Source organism: Kluyveromyces marxianus, chromosome 5 (assembly GCF_001417885.1).
Source record: "Kluyveromyces marxianus DMKU3-1042 DNA, complete genome, chromosome 5".
NCBI classification, from domain to species: Eukaryota; Fungi; Ascomycota; class Saccharomycetes; order Saccharomycetales; family Saccharomycetaceae; genus Kluyveromyces; species Kluyveromyces marxianus.
The window spans coordinates 967,603-982,580 of NC_036029.1; the positions used below are offsets into that span (position 1 = coordinate 967,603).

At 39.7% G+C, this 14,978-nt stretch overlaps 7 protein-coding genes and 2 non-coding genes across 9 annotated transcripts; 6 read left to right on the plus strand and 3 right to left on the minus strand.

Annotated features, from left to right (window-relative positions):
- Positions 1-48: 48 nt before the first annotated feature.
- Positions 49-2,658, minus strand: OPT2 (Opt2p; the record flags this gene model as incomplete). Its single annotated transcript, XM_022820446.1, has 1 exon — positions 49-2,658. One exon carries the CDS (start codon positions 2,656-2,658, stop codon positions 49-51), a length of 2,610 nt encoding a protein of 869 aa, XP_022676909.1.
- Positions 2,659-3,602: 944 nt separating this feature from the next.
- Positions 3,603-4,901, plus strand: KLMA_50451 (acyl-coenzyme A:6-aminopenicillanic-acid-acyltransferase 40 kDa form; the record flags this gene model as incomplete). The annotated part of the gene is made up of 1 exon (XM_022820447.1): positions 3,603-4,901. One exon carries the CDS (start codon positions 3,603-3,605, stop codon positions 4,899-4,901), a length of 1,299 nt encoding a protein of 432 aa, XP_022676910.1.
- A 244-nt stretch (positions 4,902-5,145) lies between these two features.
- Positions 5,146-5,227, plus strand: KLMA_R525. The gene has a single exon. It is a non-coding gene; the product is annotated as a tRNA-Leu (tRNA).
- Positions 5,228-5,459: 232 nt separating this feature from the next.
- Positions 5,460-6,698, plus strand: MRI1 (S-methyl-5-thioribose-1-phosphate isomerase MRI1; the record flags this gene model as incomplete). The annotated part of the gene is made up of 1 exon (XM_022820448.1): positions 5,460-6,698. The coding sequence occupies one exon, from the start codon at positions 5,460-5,462 to the stop codon at positions 6,696-6,698; it is 1,239 nt and encodes a 412-aa protein (XP_022676911.1).
- A 176-nt stretch (positions 6,699-6,874) lies between these two features.
- KLMA_R526 lies at positions 6,875-6,964 on the minus strand. Its single transcript is given in 2 exon segments — positions 6,875-6,911; positions 6,929-6,964. It is a non-coding gene; the product is annotated as a tRNA-Lys (tRNA).
- A 301-nt stretch (positions 6,965-7,265) lies between these two features.
- fabG (SDR family NAD(P)-dependent oxidoreductase) lies at positions 7,266-8,048 on the plus strand (the record flags this gene model as incomplete). The annotated part of the gene is made up of 1 exon (XM_022820449.1): positions 7,266-8,048. One exon carries the CDS (start codon positions 7,266-7,268, stop codon positions 8,046-8,048), a length of 783 nt encoding a protein of 260 aa, XP_022676912.1.
- Positions 8,049-9,273: 1,225 nt separating this feature from the next.
- On the plus strand, positions 9,274-10,905 carry CLB2 (cyclin family protein; the record flags this gene model as incomplete). The annotated part of the gene is made up of 1 exon (XM_022820450.1): positions 9,274-10,905. One exon carries the CDS (start codon positions 9,274-9,276, stop codon positions 10,903-10,905), a length of 1,632 nt encoding a protein of 543 aa, XP_022676913.1.
- Positions 10,906-11,713: 808 nt separating this feature from the next.
- On the minus strand, positions 11,714-13,057 carry CLB5 (S-phase entry cyclin-5; the record flags this gene model as incomplete). The annotated part of the gene is made up of 1 exon (XM_022820452.1): positions 11,714-13,057. One exon carries the CDS (start codon positions 13,055-13,057, stop codon positions 11,714-11,716), a length of 1,344 nt encoding a protein of 447 aa, XP_022676914.1.
- Positions 13,058-14,586: 1,529 nt separating this feature from the next.
- KLMA_50456 (uncharacterized protein) lies at positions 14,587-14,838 on the plus strand (the record flags this gene model as incomplete). The annotated part of the gene is made up of 1 exon (XM_022820453.1): positions 14,587-14,838. One exon carries the CDS (start codon positions 14,587-14,589, stop codon positions 14,836-14,838), a length of 252 nt encoding a protein of 83 aa, XP_022676915.1.
- Between the last annotated feature and the right edge of the window lie 140 nt (positions 14,839-14,978).

The following is a 14,978-nucleotide window of genomic DNA, read 5'->3' on the forward strand; positions in this document are numbered from 1 at the left end:
CTACTATAATCAACCTTAAAAGAAACAGCCCGGCAGTTTCTCTTATATTCATGGGTAGCTACCTACCCTAGGGCCAAAATATCCACCTTGTAAACTTGTTACATTTTTTAAAGTCTGTCTTCCTTCTCCTCCATCGACACCAGTATCAATGATATTGTTCCCCCACCAATTGATATGCTTTGGCTTGTAATTTACAGCAAAAAATATGACAATTGCTGAAGACGCTATAGCTGACGAAAATGCAGCGGAAAGAACGTAGTTATACTTTTCCCACCATTTGGTATAGTACCTCTTAATGTAGAACATAAACGCAAAGGAAATGTAAAGACCTCCAGTGACGTAAGACAAATTGTAAGGAGCAAACTGCTGTAAACCACCCATTAAGATTGTTGGATGGAAGTTACGGGTTTGCTTTGGGAAAAAGTATTTGATAGCACAACACAAAATACTTAGTAGGAATCCAATTAAGAAGGTATATTTCAAAATTGGATATAAACCATTGAATACTCTCTTTGGTCCAATAACACCCCAAAATACAGAAGAGGAGTAAAAGTTAACTTCTTTTGGACACGTGAATTTGTTCTCTGCTTTAGAAGTGCATATATTCTTAACATTTACAATTTGCCAGTTAATAACACCCAATGCAACAAAACATTGAATCAGTACACCGACTAATTGGCCTTTGAATACTGCCCGTTGTGGTATTTTTGCGTAATGTGCCAACTTTTGATCGGCGATGTAAGATTCTGCTTGATTATCAATAGTATATCCTAACGACTTTATAGTCATTAAAGCCAAGCCGTTTCCAGGCAAAGCATACCCTATAATGATTTCAGTAATAACTCCCATGGTAATGCTAAATCCGGTTGTGGAGAAGATAAAGCAAATTGGAATCAAAAACAGGAAATTAAAGGCCAGGATGTAGAAGAGTCCCCACACCGGTGTTTGTGTAGGGTAGAGTTTTATGCAAAGAATTCCCAAAACAAGTGCAACGACCAAAACTACAAGGAACCACCAGTCAGGAACATCTTTATATTTCTTCATTAGACGAGTTTGAGGATCATCAAAACCATCATAAGTTGTTGTTTTGTTACCTATACTTCTAAAACTCTTCATTTGGTAATATATCTGCTTGAAACAGCGAGAAATAGCCTTCCATTCAGTGAAGAATACATAAGCGAAGGCAAATGGATATTGCGCAAAAATTCCCCCATACACTAATAAATTACCAGCAGTGTAAAAAGGTGGTGAATATGCCTGGTACTTAGACTCCACTAGTTTTGAATTTGAGTCCAGGATTTCTTGAACAGCGTATGAGTCACCAGTATTAGTGAAAATATCGTTTGAGTTCATAGGCAAGTAACCTGTCCATTTGTAGTTACTATAGTACAGACCAAGAACAACAAAGAACCCAATAAAAGTACCAATATACTGATTTAGTTGAGAGAAAAATGGAATGGAGAGTGAGTAATTGTAGTCAATAATGTTCCAATCAAATGTAGGAATAGGATTCAATCCCAGGCCTGATGTACTTCCAGTTACCATGGCTAGATCGAAGTTTTTTGGTGAAATCCAAGTCATCCAACTAAATGAAGATAAGCCTTGGAATAAATAGGTTGGTATCCAGTTGTACAAAAACATCGTCAAAAAAAATACCATGAAGAATTTATACCTTGTCATTCTCCAGCCATTAGTGTTTTCCTTATTATCGGGTCTTAACAAAGCTCCGTTAAGCGCCATAGTTGGAAACAAAGTTGGCCATAAGCACTTTTCGTTATATATAACGAACTTTCTTAAAATACCAGCATAGCCAAACCCTAATAGTTGGGAGCAGAGCATCAACAGCACTTCATATCCAAAGTCAAGCCAGTCGTTACCATAAAAAACTTTCAGTTTCTGTACGTAAATATTATGGGCAACGTAGGTGTAATTTGTAGACACATTAAATATAATGGTAGCAAACATCTGTTCCTTGTAACTCCACGGACCTGGATTAAAGTTAACAGAAACTTTACCCAACTTAAAAACTCTATTAGGAAGAACTCTTTCAAAGAATTTTCCGCAAGGATACAAAAGAATTTGCATGACTGGTGCCGTGAGAGAGATGAGTGGTTTTCTATGACTGAAGAACTCATTAACACCAGCTCCTAAAATAGTCCAAAAAAATCCGAAGAAATAAGCCCGGAAAGTTTCCACAGGGATGCTTTCGTCGTCTATCGGAGAAGTAACAGTCCTTACCTCAGGGTATGGCGAGTGGTAGTGAATTAACCCAGCGTCTATCTTGCACTGTTCGAACCATTCAAATTCATTGTGTCCGGTCCTCAAGTATTGATCCCTGTCAAGCAAAAGTTCGATCTTTTTGAGTAGATCGCTGGAGAAGTTTGCATCGTCGTGATGTTCCTCTACTGCTCTCTCAAGTATCTTTAAGGCATCATCGATAGGTAGACTGGTAATTACATTAATCATATACTGAAGGTCTTCTGGCAATTCATCACTCTCAAAATCATCAGGATTGTGGCCACATGCTTCAATAATAGCCCTTCTAAATGATGGGGTGTCGCCATCGAACTCTTCTAAGTTACCATTTTCAGTACTGCTCTCTTTTTCTTGGACTGAATACTGGTAGTCCTTTTTATTAGAAACTTCGTCACTCTGCATTGTGGAAAAAAGAACCCTTTTTGGCTCTGCTATTCGAAGTCACAAGCTTAGTTGTATTTTACTTCCCAATAATATATTAACCTCGATCAGTAAGTTTAGTCCCGAATAACTCCCTCGAACTATCTTGATATATGCCTCTCTTATATAGATATTTGGGAAGAGAGACGACATATAGGTATTCAATCCAAAGGGTTCCCAGCGGCCTACAATAACCTAATCTGTACAAGATGCTTTCAACTAGATTTTGACAACTAGAACTAGTCAACACATCACCATTTCCCTGAACATCGTCTTATCAGAACCATGATATCTAAACCCTATTTCTGATCTCCACAAGCAATGCCGCACTTTAGACCTACAAGCACCTTGCCAACTCCAAAATAAAAAAAAAAAAAAAGTATGTCGCTATAATATGGCCTACCTAGTTAACCCAAGCCATAAATCCTTTGGGGTTTCGGCATAGGAATGTGGTGAATGATTCTCAATAGATGTGTTCTTTCATCATCATTTCGCTCTCAATTGCGCAAACCGCATTATTTTCACAAAGTGCAGCCAGATGATGCGGTAAACCTATTTCCTATTCGGGATATAAGTCCCGCCTGGAAAGTCGGTGACAGATTTTCTCAAAGAGGAAGTAGCAATGCCGCTAAGACCGCTGACATCTTTCGTTCTATAGCTTTGGGCGATGAAGAGCTAACGGTAGGAATAAAACTACTCTGGGGTTCCAATTGGGTTACGGGGAGAGAGTGGTTTCTGAAAGTTAAGTCAGAAATTCGTTATGGCTGGCTAATGTTGAAAGTTCGTGAGATATAAAATATGGTTCATGTTGTAATGTCAGCTCTTAATTTTGCTTCAACAGTCAAATATCTCTTTTATTTGTGAAAGACATCGCACCACACTACATCATTTCGACACAAGAATAAGATCGCAGTGAAACAGCTAAGATGACGGTCGTGGATATTAACAAAGATTTAGAAAGTTCGGGATATCCATTTTTAGTGGTGAAGGGTACACCATACGAACGTGGTTGGCAACATGGTCAGGCTATGAGACACAAAATTGCACAACTGGGCCAGCACTATCGAGCATCGGATACCCTTCCACCATGGGATTGGTGTAAAAATATCATTGATAACTGCTATTTGCCAGCATTGGCTGAGTATGACCCATTTGCAATGGAGGAGATTAAGGGTATTTCGGAAGGGTCCGGCGTTGCACTTGATATTATAATGTTGATCAATGCAAGATATGATTTGACCAAATATAAGAACAATGACCAATTTTCCAAGTTTGCGGAAGCTGCTTCAGATGAATGTACTGTTGGTACATTAATTGATGAGGGTTCTGTTAAAATGGTCCAAAACTGGGACCTTGACGACTATGTGTATAAGAATGACCTGTGTATTATCCTAGAAGCACACACTAGTCCCCAAGAAAAATTGCCAAAATGTATTCTCACTCTTGGTGAAGTTGGTCAACTTGGTAGATCCGGTATGAACTCTAAGGGTTTAGGTCTGTGTGCCAGTGCCCTGAATACCACGTCCGATTTCTTTGCATTCCCAACGAACTTTCAGGACAAAGAGCAGGTTAAGGAGATCGAAAAGAAATATGGCATCCAATTGCCAGTGATTCCAATTTCATTTGCTAGAAGGAAATATCTAAGCTGTCATTCGTATGCAAATGGTTTGAAATATATTGTTAGAGCCCCAAGACATGTCTCTGGAAACATCATGGTTGCTACACGGGAAGCTCTTTCTATTGATTTCGAGTTGACTTCAACAGCTTATCAAATGATCAACCCAACATATGTGGATTCCAAAACCGGTTCTGAAGTACTACCTTGCTCTGACGCTAGAGCAATATTGACTCATTCGAATCATTTCTTAATGCCAAGATATGGGCCATCTGGTGAATACGTTCAATGTAAGAACCCTGGGGGCTCTTCATTTTATAGACATAATCTATTGACCAAGAGATTTGTGGATGTTATCAAATCTACTCCAGTCAAAAAAGGTATATCTGTGGACGCTGTCCGTGAAGCTGTCAGTGACACAACTTGTTCTCCAAACAGTTTGTCGGAATCACCAAATCCAAGGTGTGAGACGTCATTCGACGAGCCAGAAGAAATACTTATGACTGTAGCCACAGCAATATATGATTTAACTAATGGGGTTGCCACCTTTTGTAAAGGGCCTCCTCATCTTGCTAGAAATTGGAGAAAGGTTCATATTTCAATGGAATAAAGAGCCCTCATAGTTTTGTGCAAATAGATAGCATTCTATGCAATTGATTGTTTTACGTAAAGATCTTTCCATATACCCTGTTCATATACTTAACGCTCAAAAAAACATTGTTAATTATGTTCTACAAATGACATCTGTCAATGAAAGCGCATATTACTTTAATCAGGTATCCTTGGTATAGTGTTTGATTTTTGTCCCCTGTGAGTATAAGGGAAGCTAAAATGACCTCTTTAAAACAAGTTTAGGCACTATGGCCGAGTGGTTTAAGGCGCCAGGTCGAGGTCCTGGTATCTCCGGATGCGCGAGTTCGAATCTCGCTGGTGTCATTACTTTTTTATATCACACGATTACCTTCTATTTTTTTTTATTACAAGCTTTCTTTCTGGGTTTTTTTTTTTTTTTTTTTTTTTTTTTCAGATACAACATTATATTCAAGTCTGAAATTAACTGTACATGACAACATGTGCTACTACTAGCTCTTACAAATCGTACAAGGTAAAGTTTAGCTAATTCGGTACAGTCAATTCAATTCTGCTACAAAACTAAACACCATTTCTTATGTCTTTGAAAGCAATTGTTTTTGATAGGGCCCCAGGGTCGTGTAAAGTCCAAGTGCTGGATCAACTATTATTACCATACCAATCTCAATACTTGGCCATAAACTCTATTGATGATGGTTTTAGAGTCATCAAAAGTATGCAGGTTAGAGGTGCACCAGCAATTGCAATTGTTGGTGTCTTGTCAATTCTTTTAGAGTGTCAACTCTTACTTGATGAATCTTTCTTACGCACCCAATCATACTATGACTTAGCACATTTGTCTGACAGATTGAATCAAAGACTTGACTTTTTGCTAAGCTCAAGACCTACGGCTGTCAATTTGTCAAACGCTATCAATGATATCCGCAAATTGATCAAGTCTGACTTAAAGATAATCTACGATTCAATTTACAAATATGCCTGTGACCTCGTGGATGAAGATTTCGCAGATAACGTCACAATGGGTGAGAACGGGGCCAAGCACCTACTAAAAGAGCTGGAAAAAGAACAATTCCAAGGCGATTTTGGTGTTTTGACTATATGTAACACTGGTTCTTTAGCCACTTCTGGGTACGGTACTGCCTTGGGTGTCATCAGATCGTTGCATCAACGTAGCAAAGCTGAAAATGACAGTGCTGATCCAACATCACCAGCATCTAAGAAGGCCAAAACATCCAATGCAAAAATGGTTCGTGTTTTCCCACTAGAAACTCGTCCATATAATCAAGGTTCTCGTCTAACCGCTTATGAACTCTTGCACGACGAAATCCCATCTACATTGATCACAGATTCATCAATCTCATATCTCATTTCAACTTCAAAAATTCCCATCAAGGCTGCTTTTGTTGGCGCTGACAGAATTGTCAAGAATGGAGATACGGCTAACAAAATTGGAACTTTCCAATTGTCCTTGATCTGCAGACATTTTGGCATTAAGTTCTACGTAGTTGCACCAACTACTACGTTTGACAACAAGACAGAAACGGGTGACAAAATCGTCGTCGAAGAGAGGCCTCCAAATGAATTCAGGTTTGTTCAAGGTACCTTGATTGATGGTTCAAGCTCGTTGCCAGTAATTGACCAACTATCTAACACACCAGTTAAAGCAAAAGTGGGTATAACTCCACTAGACATGCCCGTCTGGAACCCATCCTTCGATATAACTCCACACGACTACATTGATGGGATCATCACTGAAAAAGGTGTTTTCACCAAAGCTGAAGATGGAAAGTTCCACTTGGAGTCTGTATCTGTATAGGTGGCGCTGTAACATCATATTTGTTATATGTAATATTCATAATAGTGGTTTGTATTAGCATTTGCGACACTGCAACAGAGGATGTGATTAGGTATATTCATAGTGATCACGTGTAGTCATTAAACTGACTGATATGAAGAAATAAAAAAACTAGTAAAAGTTGCAAAAAATAAGAACTCCTCATAGGGGGCTCGAACCCCTGACATTTCGGTTCCTTGCAAGCAATGCTTAAAAGCCGAACGCTCTACCAACTGAGCTAACAAGGACGAGTTCTCGGACGTCAGAATTTAGCCCTGGACCATATGGTCTGTTAGTCTCGTATAAATTAGGTGCACCCTTTTTGGTACCTGCATATTATGGTTTTCCCCATATGATTTGACTCACTACTAATATGAAAAGTAAAAGAGAAAAAAAATTCACCACTCCATCGCCATACACCTGTATTGGTATCTCAAAATTGTAATCAATCGGGTTCAGATTAGAAGGGTTCACTTTGGGGACTACATTAAAATCGGAGAAACACTGAGGTTTTTGTTTTTGAAAGCCCAAGTTCATGTCTCACGCATAATGTTATCGCATTCTTTATTTCAAGACAAGGTAGCCGTAGTAACCGGAGCTTCAACGGGTGTTGGAGAAGCTATTGCAACCGCATTATTCGAAAAGGGTGCATTAGTCTTTATTACATCAAGGCATTTAGCTGAGATTCAGCAAACGGCCAACAGAATTGACCCTACGGGTAAGAGAGTATTTGGTAGAGCGGTCGACGTCACACGTGCTGAAGAGGTAAAGAACCTTTTTGCAGAGATAGAAGCCACATTTGGATCTTTGCATCACTTGGTAAACAATGCCGGTATAACTGGCCCACATAATACTGGAATTGAGAACTATGATTTGGATGATTGGAAACGTGTGATAGACACAAACATCAATGGAATGTTCTACACTTTGAAATATGCTTTACCCCTAATGGAAAGTACTGTAGGATCAGAAAAGAACTGTATCGAGACAACGGTAGTAAACCTATCGGCCGTTAACGGAATTGTTGGTATACCAGGAATATCTCCATATACCGCATCGAAGCATGCCGTCGCAGGCATAACACAGAGTGTCGCACTAGAATATGCGCAGAGGCATATCAGAATTAATGCTGTTGCTCCAGGGTACGTTTCAACTCCAAGAATTAACGATTTACCTCCCGAAGTGCAAAATTGGATGGCAAGGCAGCATCCCATGCAAAGAATGGCTTCCTTATCAGAAGTTTCTAATACGGTACTGTTTTTGCTGTCCACTCTAAGCAGCTTTACTACTGGAGTCGTGTACCCTATAGACGGGGGGTACTTGGCTCAGTGAATTTCACGGAAAAACCGGCACCAAGAAATAACCCCCCCCCCCCCCCCATGTTCATAACCATAACCACAAGCACACTACCCCTGGTATGTTGGAATTCCTGTGCTAGTCAGGGCCGCTTTCTCATATATTTTCATGTAGTAATCGTCTTCGTTCCTGTTGATCCACGATTTTTGTTTCCGGAAATATGTAAATAAACACAAAAGATCTTAATTAGGAAAAATGTAAACAAACACTGGCGACATGACAGTTTTTTTTTATTACGATGTCTATTGCATCGTACTACAAACAAGACCACAATGAGAAGCAAATAGGACCGTTTTAGGTTATTTGGGTTGGGTCTCTTCCAGGTTTTGTGGTCGGTGCTAGATGGGATCAATAAGAAAGAACCTCTCGAAGAGATGTTTAGGCGTGGTTGTGCCTCAAGGCAATAGATGAGAGCAAGACAATGGTCCGAAGAAGATGTACAAACACAAAAATACAAACATTGAGCCAGATCAAAACAAGCCTCACAAGAAACTAAAGTAGTTAAAATGCAACAAGTTGTTGTTGCTGCGGGATTGGCCACTGTTCTACCACTTCTTCTTCTTCCTGTTTTGTTTTTTGTTTCTTTTCTATACGTAGTTGTGTAGATGGGATTGGTACAAAACCAAACCCCTCTTGTCGTCTGTAGTACTTCGGTGAATTTTTTCTGTGCACTGCTTGGGAATTGTAGCATTCTTTTTGTTCAGAAGGTGGTATTTTTCTTTTACCTCATTGTTTCTTTATTATTGTTTTGTTACTTCCTCAATAGGCTACTTTCCTAATTGAACTTGGACTGGAATCAGAATTAAAAGCTTTTGATCCACTATTTCAATAGAGAAGGTTTTGATTTGCAAGAGTCTGTTATATCTCCTACACCAACCAAGGGCCGACAGGAGTGTGGATAACTCGATAAGTAGCTTTCCAAACTGCTAAAATACATTTGTTGACTAACAGGTAGACTAAAGAAAGCATAAGATAGACACAAATATCTTTTGTACTTACTTTAGAAACAAAGAGTGGGAGCATCTGTTGGAAAAAAGAGCCAGAATTTTTCGACAATTGCTGGCCAGGTATAATATCTGCTAACAATCTGAAGCTGTACTTGACAAGATTTTATACATACTCTGGGTTTAAACTTGCCATCGGAAATACTGAATAGAACACTCAAAGTCATATTTTAGAGCATCAGCTTCAGATTCTCATTATGTCAAAAGATAAATATGAAAGAAGCTTAAAAAATTTGAACATGTTGCGCAGGCCAGTGTTGAACAACGTTACGAATACTACTGATTCGTCTTTGAATACATTTGGTAAAGTGTTAAGACAAGCGAAATCGAAGTTGCAGAACAATAGAGGTAACATTACACAAAGTGCTACAGACTTCGATTCAAACTCAAGTAACTCTATTCCTCTCAGAGAAGGACACGCTATAAGGGAAGATAAGGAAAACCTTAATCCCTTAGGAAAAATCGATGAAAGAGAGGAGCTGGAGCCTAGCCACAAAACCCTTAATACTCAGAAACATGTTACAATCGACGATAAACAGCAAATCATAGGATATTCTCATCTTGGGTTTGATAAGTCAGCTCCTTCCACTTCATCATCAACAACCTCTTCAAATAATACAAATTCTGCTGGTTCTTCCGCTACATCATCATACAAGAACGACCCAAGAACCAATGCAGAGGGTGAACTGCTAGCTAAAACACATTTGCAAACAAAACAAGATGATATTGTTCTGCATAGAAGAGAGGTACCAGGTAACAATAGTGATGACGCTATAGGATCGGGATCTGGATCAAGTGAATCTGAAAATGCTCTAACTAATACCGCATCTCTTAACGACAATACAACGGCATCCACAAATACACAATTGATAACAGAACAACTTGAGGTTGAAGACTCCAAAAAGAGACCAATAAGTACTGTGGTGGAACAAACGCTGCCAAAAAAATTCAAGGTGTGTGAGAAAGGGAAAGAATATGAATGGGAAGACCTTGATGAGGAAGATATTAATGACCCATTTATGGTAAGCGAATATGTAAATGATATTTTTGAGTATTTGCATCGCTTAGAGATGATGACACTACCTAATAGACACGAATTGTTCAAGCATGCTAATATTCAACAAAACAGAGATATATTGGTTAATTGGATGGTGAAAATCCATAATAAATTTGGTTTGCTGCCGGAAACACTATATTTGGCATTGAATATCATGGACAGGTTCCTTTGTAGGGAGTTGGTGCAACTGGAGAAATTGCAGCTAGTTGGTACTGCTTGTTTATTTATTGCTTCAAAATACGAAGAAGTTTACAGCCCAAGCGTTAAGCACTTTGCATATGAAACAGATGGTGCTTGCGATGAGGAAGAAATAAAGGAGGGGGAGAAGTTTATTCTAAAAACTCTAGAGTTCAACTTAAACTATCCAAATCCTATGAACTTCCTAAGACGGATATCGAAAGCAGATGATTATGATATACAATCCAGGACATTGGCGAAGTATCTACTTGAGATATCAATAGTAGATTTCAAGTTTATTGGAATCCTACCATCGTTATGCGCGGCGGCTTCTATGTTCTTGTCAAGAAAAATGTTGGGCAAGGGTAAATGGGATGGAAATTTAATACATTATAGTGGAGGGTATACTAAAGACGAATTAGCACCAGTTTGTAACATGGTGATGGAATATTTAGTTCAGCCTGTGGTTCATGATGAATTGTTTAAGAAATATGCTTCGAGAAGATTTATGAAAGCATCGGTTATTTCGAGACAATGGGCAAAGAAAGTCATGTCCCACAATTATGATATTATGACACTACATGATGCTGAATAATTACTTGTGTTGAGGTCAATTCCCCGCACTTCCACATCCGCCTCCGCTTCACCATCCCTAATCCCCAATTCACCACAAATATGAAATCTCTTCGGAATTGAGTATCGATTACTTATATTTAGACCGTGAAGAATAAGATAGATAGCCCTCCTTCAAGATAGGATCATGAGATGACAATGAGATTGCTTGGATCAAATATGTGTAATACAAGATAGAGACTCTCGACTAATAGCATAATAACCACAAATATACCAAAAGTGACAATGAAAGGCACTAATAATAATAGTAATAATAATATTAATAATAGCGGGAGCTATTGATAACATGTGGACCTTGAATGAATTGATTTCTTTCAAACGCACATAATCTACCCAACTGTTTCAAGCATCCATTCAAAGTCACTTACGAAATAGAAAGAAAAAAATAGTAATAATAATGAAGAAAAGAACCACCTCCTACCTACGGTAAATTCTGCTGGTTTCAGTCAGTATTTTACCATTCTAATCATCGTAATTAAATCTTTACTTCTTATGTACATTTAGCATGTTTCAAAAATATTTTCGAAATTAATGAATAGAATAGAAGAACAAACGGGTTTGGAAGCTCTAATGAAGAGACATCGGAAGAATTGCAACAAATTAGAAATAGGGTTAAAATTAGAAATTAGAATTAGATTTGGAAGTTGGTTATATATTATTATTAAATGCAAATATTACGTTATGGTAATTATATCGTTATTCTATGAGTTCCGACGAGACTTCTAAGAAGGAAATGAGAAGCTCTTCTATTGTAAGTTTTTTCTTCTTTTTCAAGCTGATACAGAGGATGCTATGGAAGAGGCGCAATCGCTAGAGCTTTCCTCTTCGCTATTGATGATGCTGTTTTCCAAACACCAGTTGTGGATTTTATTCCAGATGCCAATTTTTTTGTACTTGTAAATCAATGCGTTAAGTTGGGTAGAAGGCTTAGCGATATCATTAATGAGGATTTGTGCCTGTTCTCTTAGTTCTGTTTCGTTATCATCGAACGGATGTAGGGAGTAATGACTCCATAGTTCATCCCACTGGAAATCAGGGTGAACAATTTTTTGTGCCGTGTACATTGCAACGGATGCGATTTGGGATGGGACCAAAGATATAAAATGAGGACAACAAACCATGTATTCAAGCAGACACTTACCGAGCTGTCTGGTAGTTGAATCATAGTTGTCGCATCTTGAAATCCTTCGTAGGAAATTCAATGGGTTTGGCCATCCGATGTTATATTCGAGTTTGTTCAAGATGACAAACTCAGCTTGTTTAATCTCCTCGTTACTGTAAGCGCTGTCAGTAATATATGAGTAATTTGATAACTTGGGAAGGTTTACTTCCTCGAATTTTGCTGCGATAAGCAGCGATGTGATGGCAATGAGCTGCAGCTTAGGTAAAGTCACCTTGTTGAAGGAGAGATATCTGTCCATGATATTGATTGCAAGATATAAAGTCTCCGGCAACAGCTGAAACTTGCAGTGAACCTCGATGATCCAGTCAACGAGGATCGACCTCATTGTCGGCCTTAGATAGAATTCGTAGTTCTTATCCTTCAAGTAGTTCAAACGCGTGGTAGTTTCGAACTGTCTTTTGTATAAATGCTCAAATATCTCGTCGGCATAGTCGTAGCACATAGTCACATCATCCTTATCCTGGGAATCGAGTTCTTCTCTACGTTTTTCCAGACGCTCACTTTTCAGCCTCTTGACGTGGCGTTCTGGCTCTGAACTGGTGCTACTACTGCTGCCGCTGCCGCTGCTAGCTTCTGTCTCCTGCTCATTATCGCGGTATATAGATCTTTTTAGCGATACAGGCTTCTTCCCATAAAAACGCTGACTACCGCCGACGCTTACACTGCTGCTGCTGCTGCTGCTGTTGCTCCCACTTTCCTGCTGCTTCCGAAGCGAGGCCACTGAAGACTTCAACTTGTTCTCCTCAGTAGGTTTCTCCGAAAGCGCGGTCCGTTTCCTTGGTATAGACGAAGAGGTGTTTTCCATTGTGCTTATACTCTGGCTGTCTCTATCACTTTTAATCCTCCCACTCTCAACCTTGGTCTCGATACGAATATCAACTTGTGGTTCTACCTCGCAACTCTGGCTCCCTGTTGAACACACACTCGTCATAATAATCTTAATATTAATATTAAAATATCTTCTTCCTCTTATATATCTATGCTTAAAGCTTTATAATGAATGAAATCTTGGAAGTGTACTGTGTGCGTATCTTTAAAGAATCCCCGTAGAAATAAAGTCACCAAAAAATCTGCAAAAATTATGCTATACCTACGAGCACTCGAGTACAGCGGGTAGTAGTAGTAGTAGTAGTAGTAGGCCAGCGGTATGCTGTTGGTACGTGTGTCGCCAAAACTCAGGAACAACGTAAACAATGCTCACCTAAAAGACCCTGCTTTAGCTAGCTGCTTCAATGAGGTTTGGTACAGACTGCCTCGATTAGTCTTGGAAAAAGCGTGGTTTGGGAAGGTCAGAGGAGCGTAGAATTCGCGACTAAGGATATCGCTGCGCGCTCTGCTGCTCGCTGCTGCTCGCTGCTACTGGCGATAGAAGTGGAAACCAGCGTTAGCCAGCGGTTTCGGGCATTGGTGACGCGCGACATGACGCGTCGCGTCTTCTTTTTTTCCTTTACCAAGCGCGCTTGCGCGCTTGCGCGTCACGGAGTGACGCGTCACTTCACCTTACGCGTCGCTTCGAGGCGGAAAAAAGCGCCGAACGCGTAAACTCTTTTCCGCAGTGGTCCGCCGATTATTTCGCGGGCTCACTTACCCGCATTTCTCTCTCCATCTCTCTTCTTTTTTTTGTCTTTGTCTTTGTTTCGTGGTTACCCTCACTCGTACCGTTACCGTTGCAGTTACCGATCTTCCTTTCTGTCATTTTTTTTTTTTTTTTTTTTAAATTTTCTAGTTTTTGTGGCTTGTTTTGGTTTTCGCCCGTTTAGGTGGTGGTCCAGACGAAATCGAGACGAAATTGAGAGGAACAGAGAATCAAAGGAGAAAAAAAACAAAGGGCAAGAGTAAACACCCGTGCACCCCGCAAAGGCACTCACTCACACAGAGTCTCTCTCTTTCTCTGTCTTACTTACTCAGGTCAGGGTCCATCCATCCACATATTCACATATCCACCAATCCATCAATCTATCTCTCCTATCTGTCTACTCGAATAGCAGGCAATATATAGATGTTGCCAGCTGTAGTCAGTGCCAAGTCGAAGGCCAAGGCACAAATGTTCTGGCTTCTCCATTAGTTTACTTAGTTTACCCTGTCTACGTCCCTCTCTATCTTATCGGTTACTTCTTCTGGTCTTTTTTTTTTTTTTGGTTTTTTCTTTCTCGATTGTAGATAGCGAGCAGAGTTGACTCGTCTGATATCAGCCATACGGCTCTATACGGCTCCATTCGAAGATTACATAGATTACAGACTGCGCTGGACCCACAATGCTGCAGTTTGCTGAGACATATCGCAAACCGTCCTCAGTCATGTATATAAGGCGAATGGTTGGGCAGACATAATCGTCATCCAGTCATTGCCGTGTTCCTGTACGTTTTCGGGGATTCGATGGTGTTTCAATTTTAGTTTAGGATTTTCCTTGTGGAGACAGACCTTAGGAATACGGTACATACGCATACACACACTATCACAATGGAAGGTTTGAAAACGAAATTCTCCAAGTTCAAGAGATACTTGTCTGGTTCTCCAGTTGAGGGTGAGACCTACGAAGAGACACGTGTGTCTGATCTCCCACACATGAAAGATGCCGATGGTGCTCTAGTTGCTGTGTCTTCTGGTAAGCGTGAGTTGTCCCCAGTGTTGTCTGCCAAGTACAACATCCAACCAGGTAAGTCTGGTTCTGCTGCTGAGCCAGCTAACCAAATTGACGATACTATCAACTGAGAACTTAGCGTGATTGGGAGGGGGAGGATGGTCTTTGGTGACCATTCGCGTTGATCTTGGCCGCTGTGTTCCGTTTTATAACATTAATTCTGTTACTAATTATAATAATAATAATAATAATAATACTTCTATTTCTACTA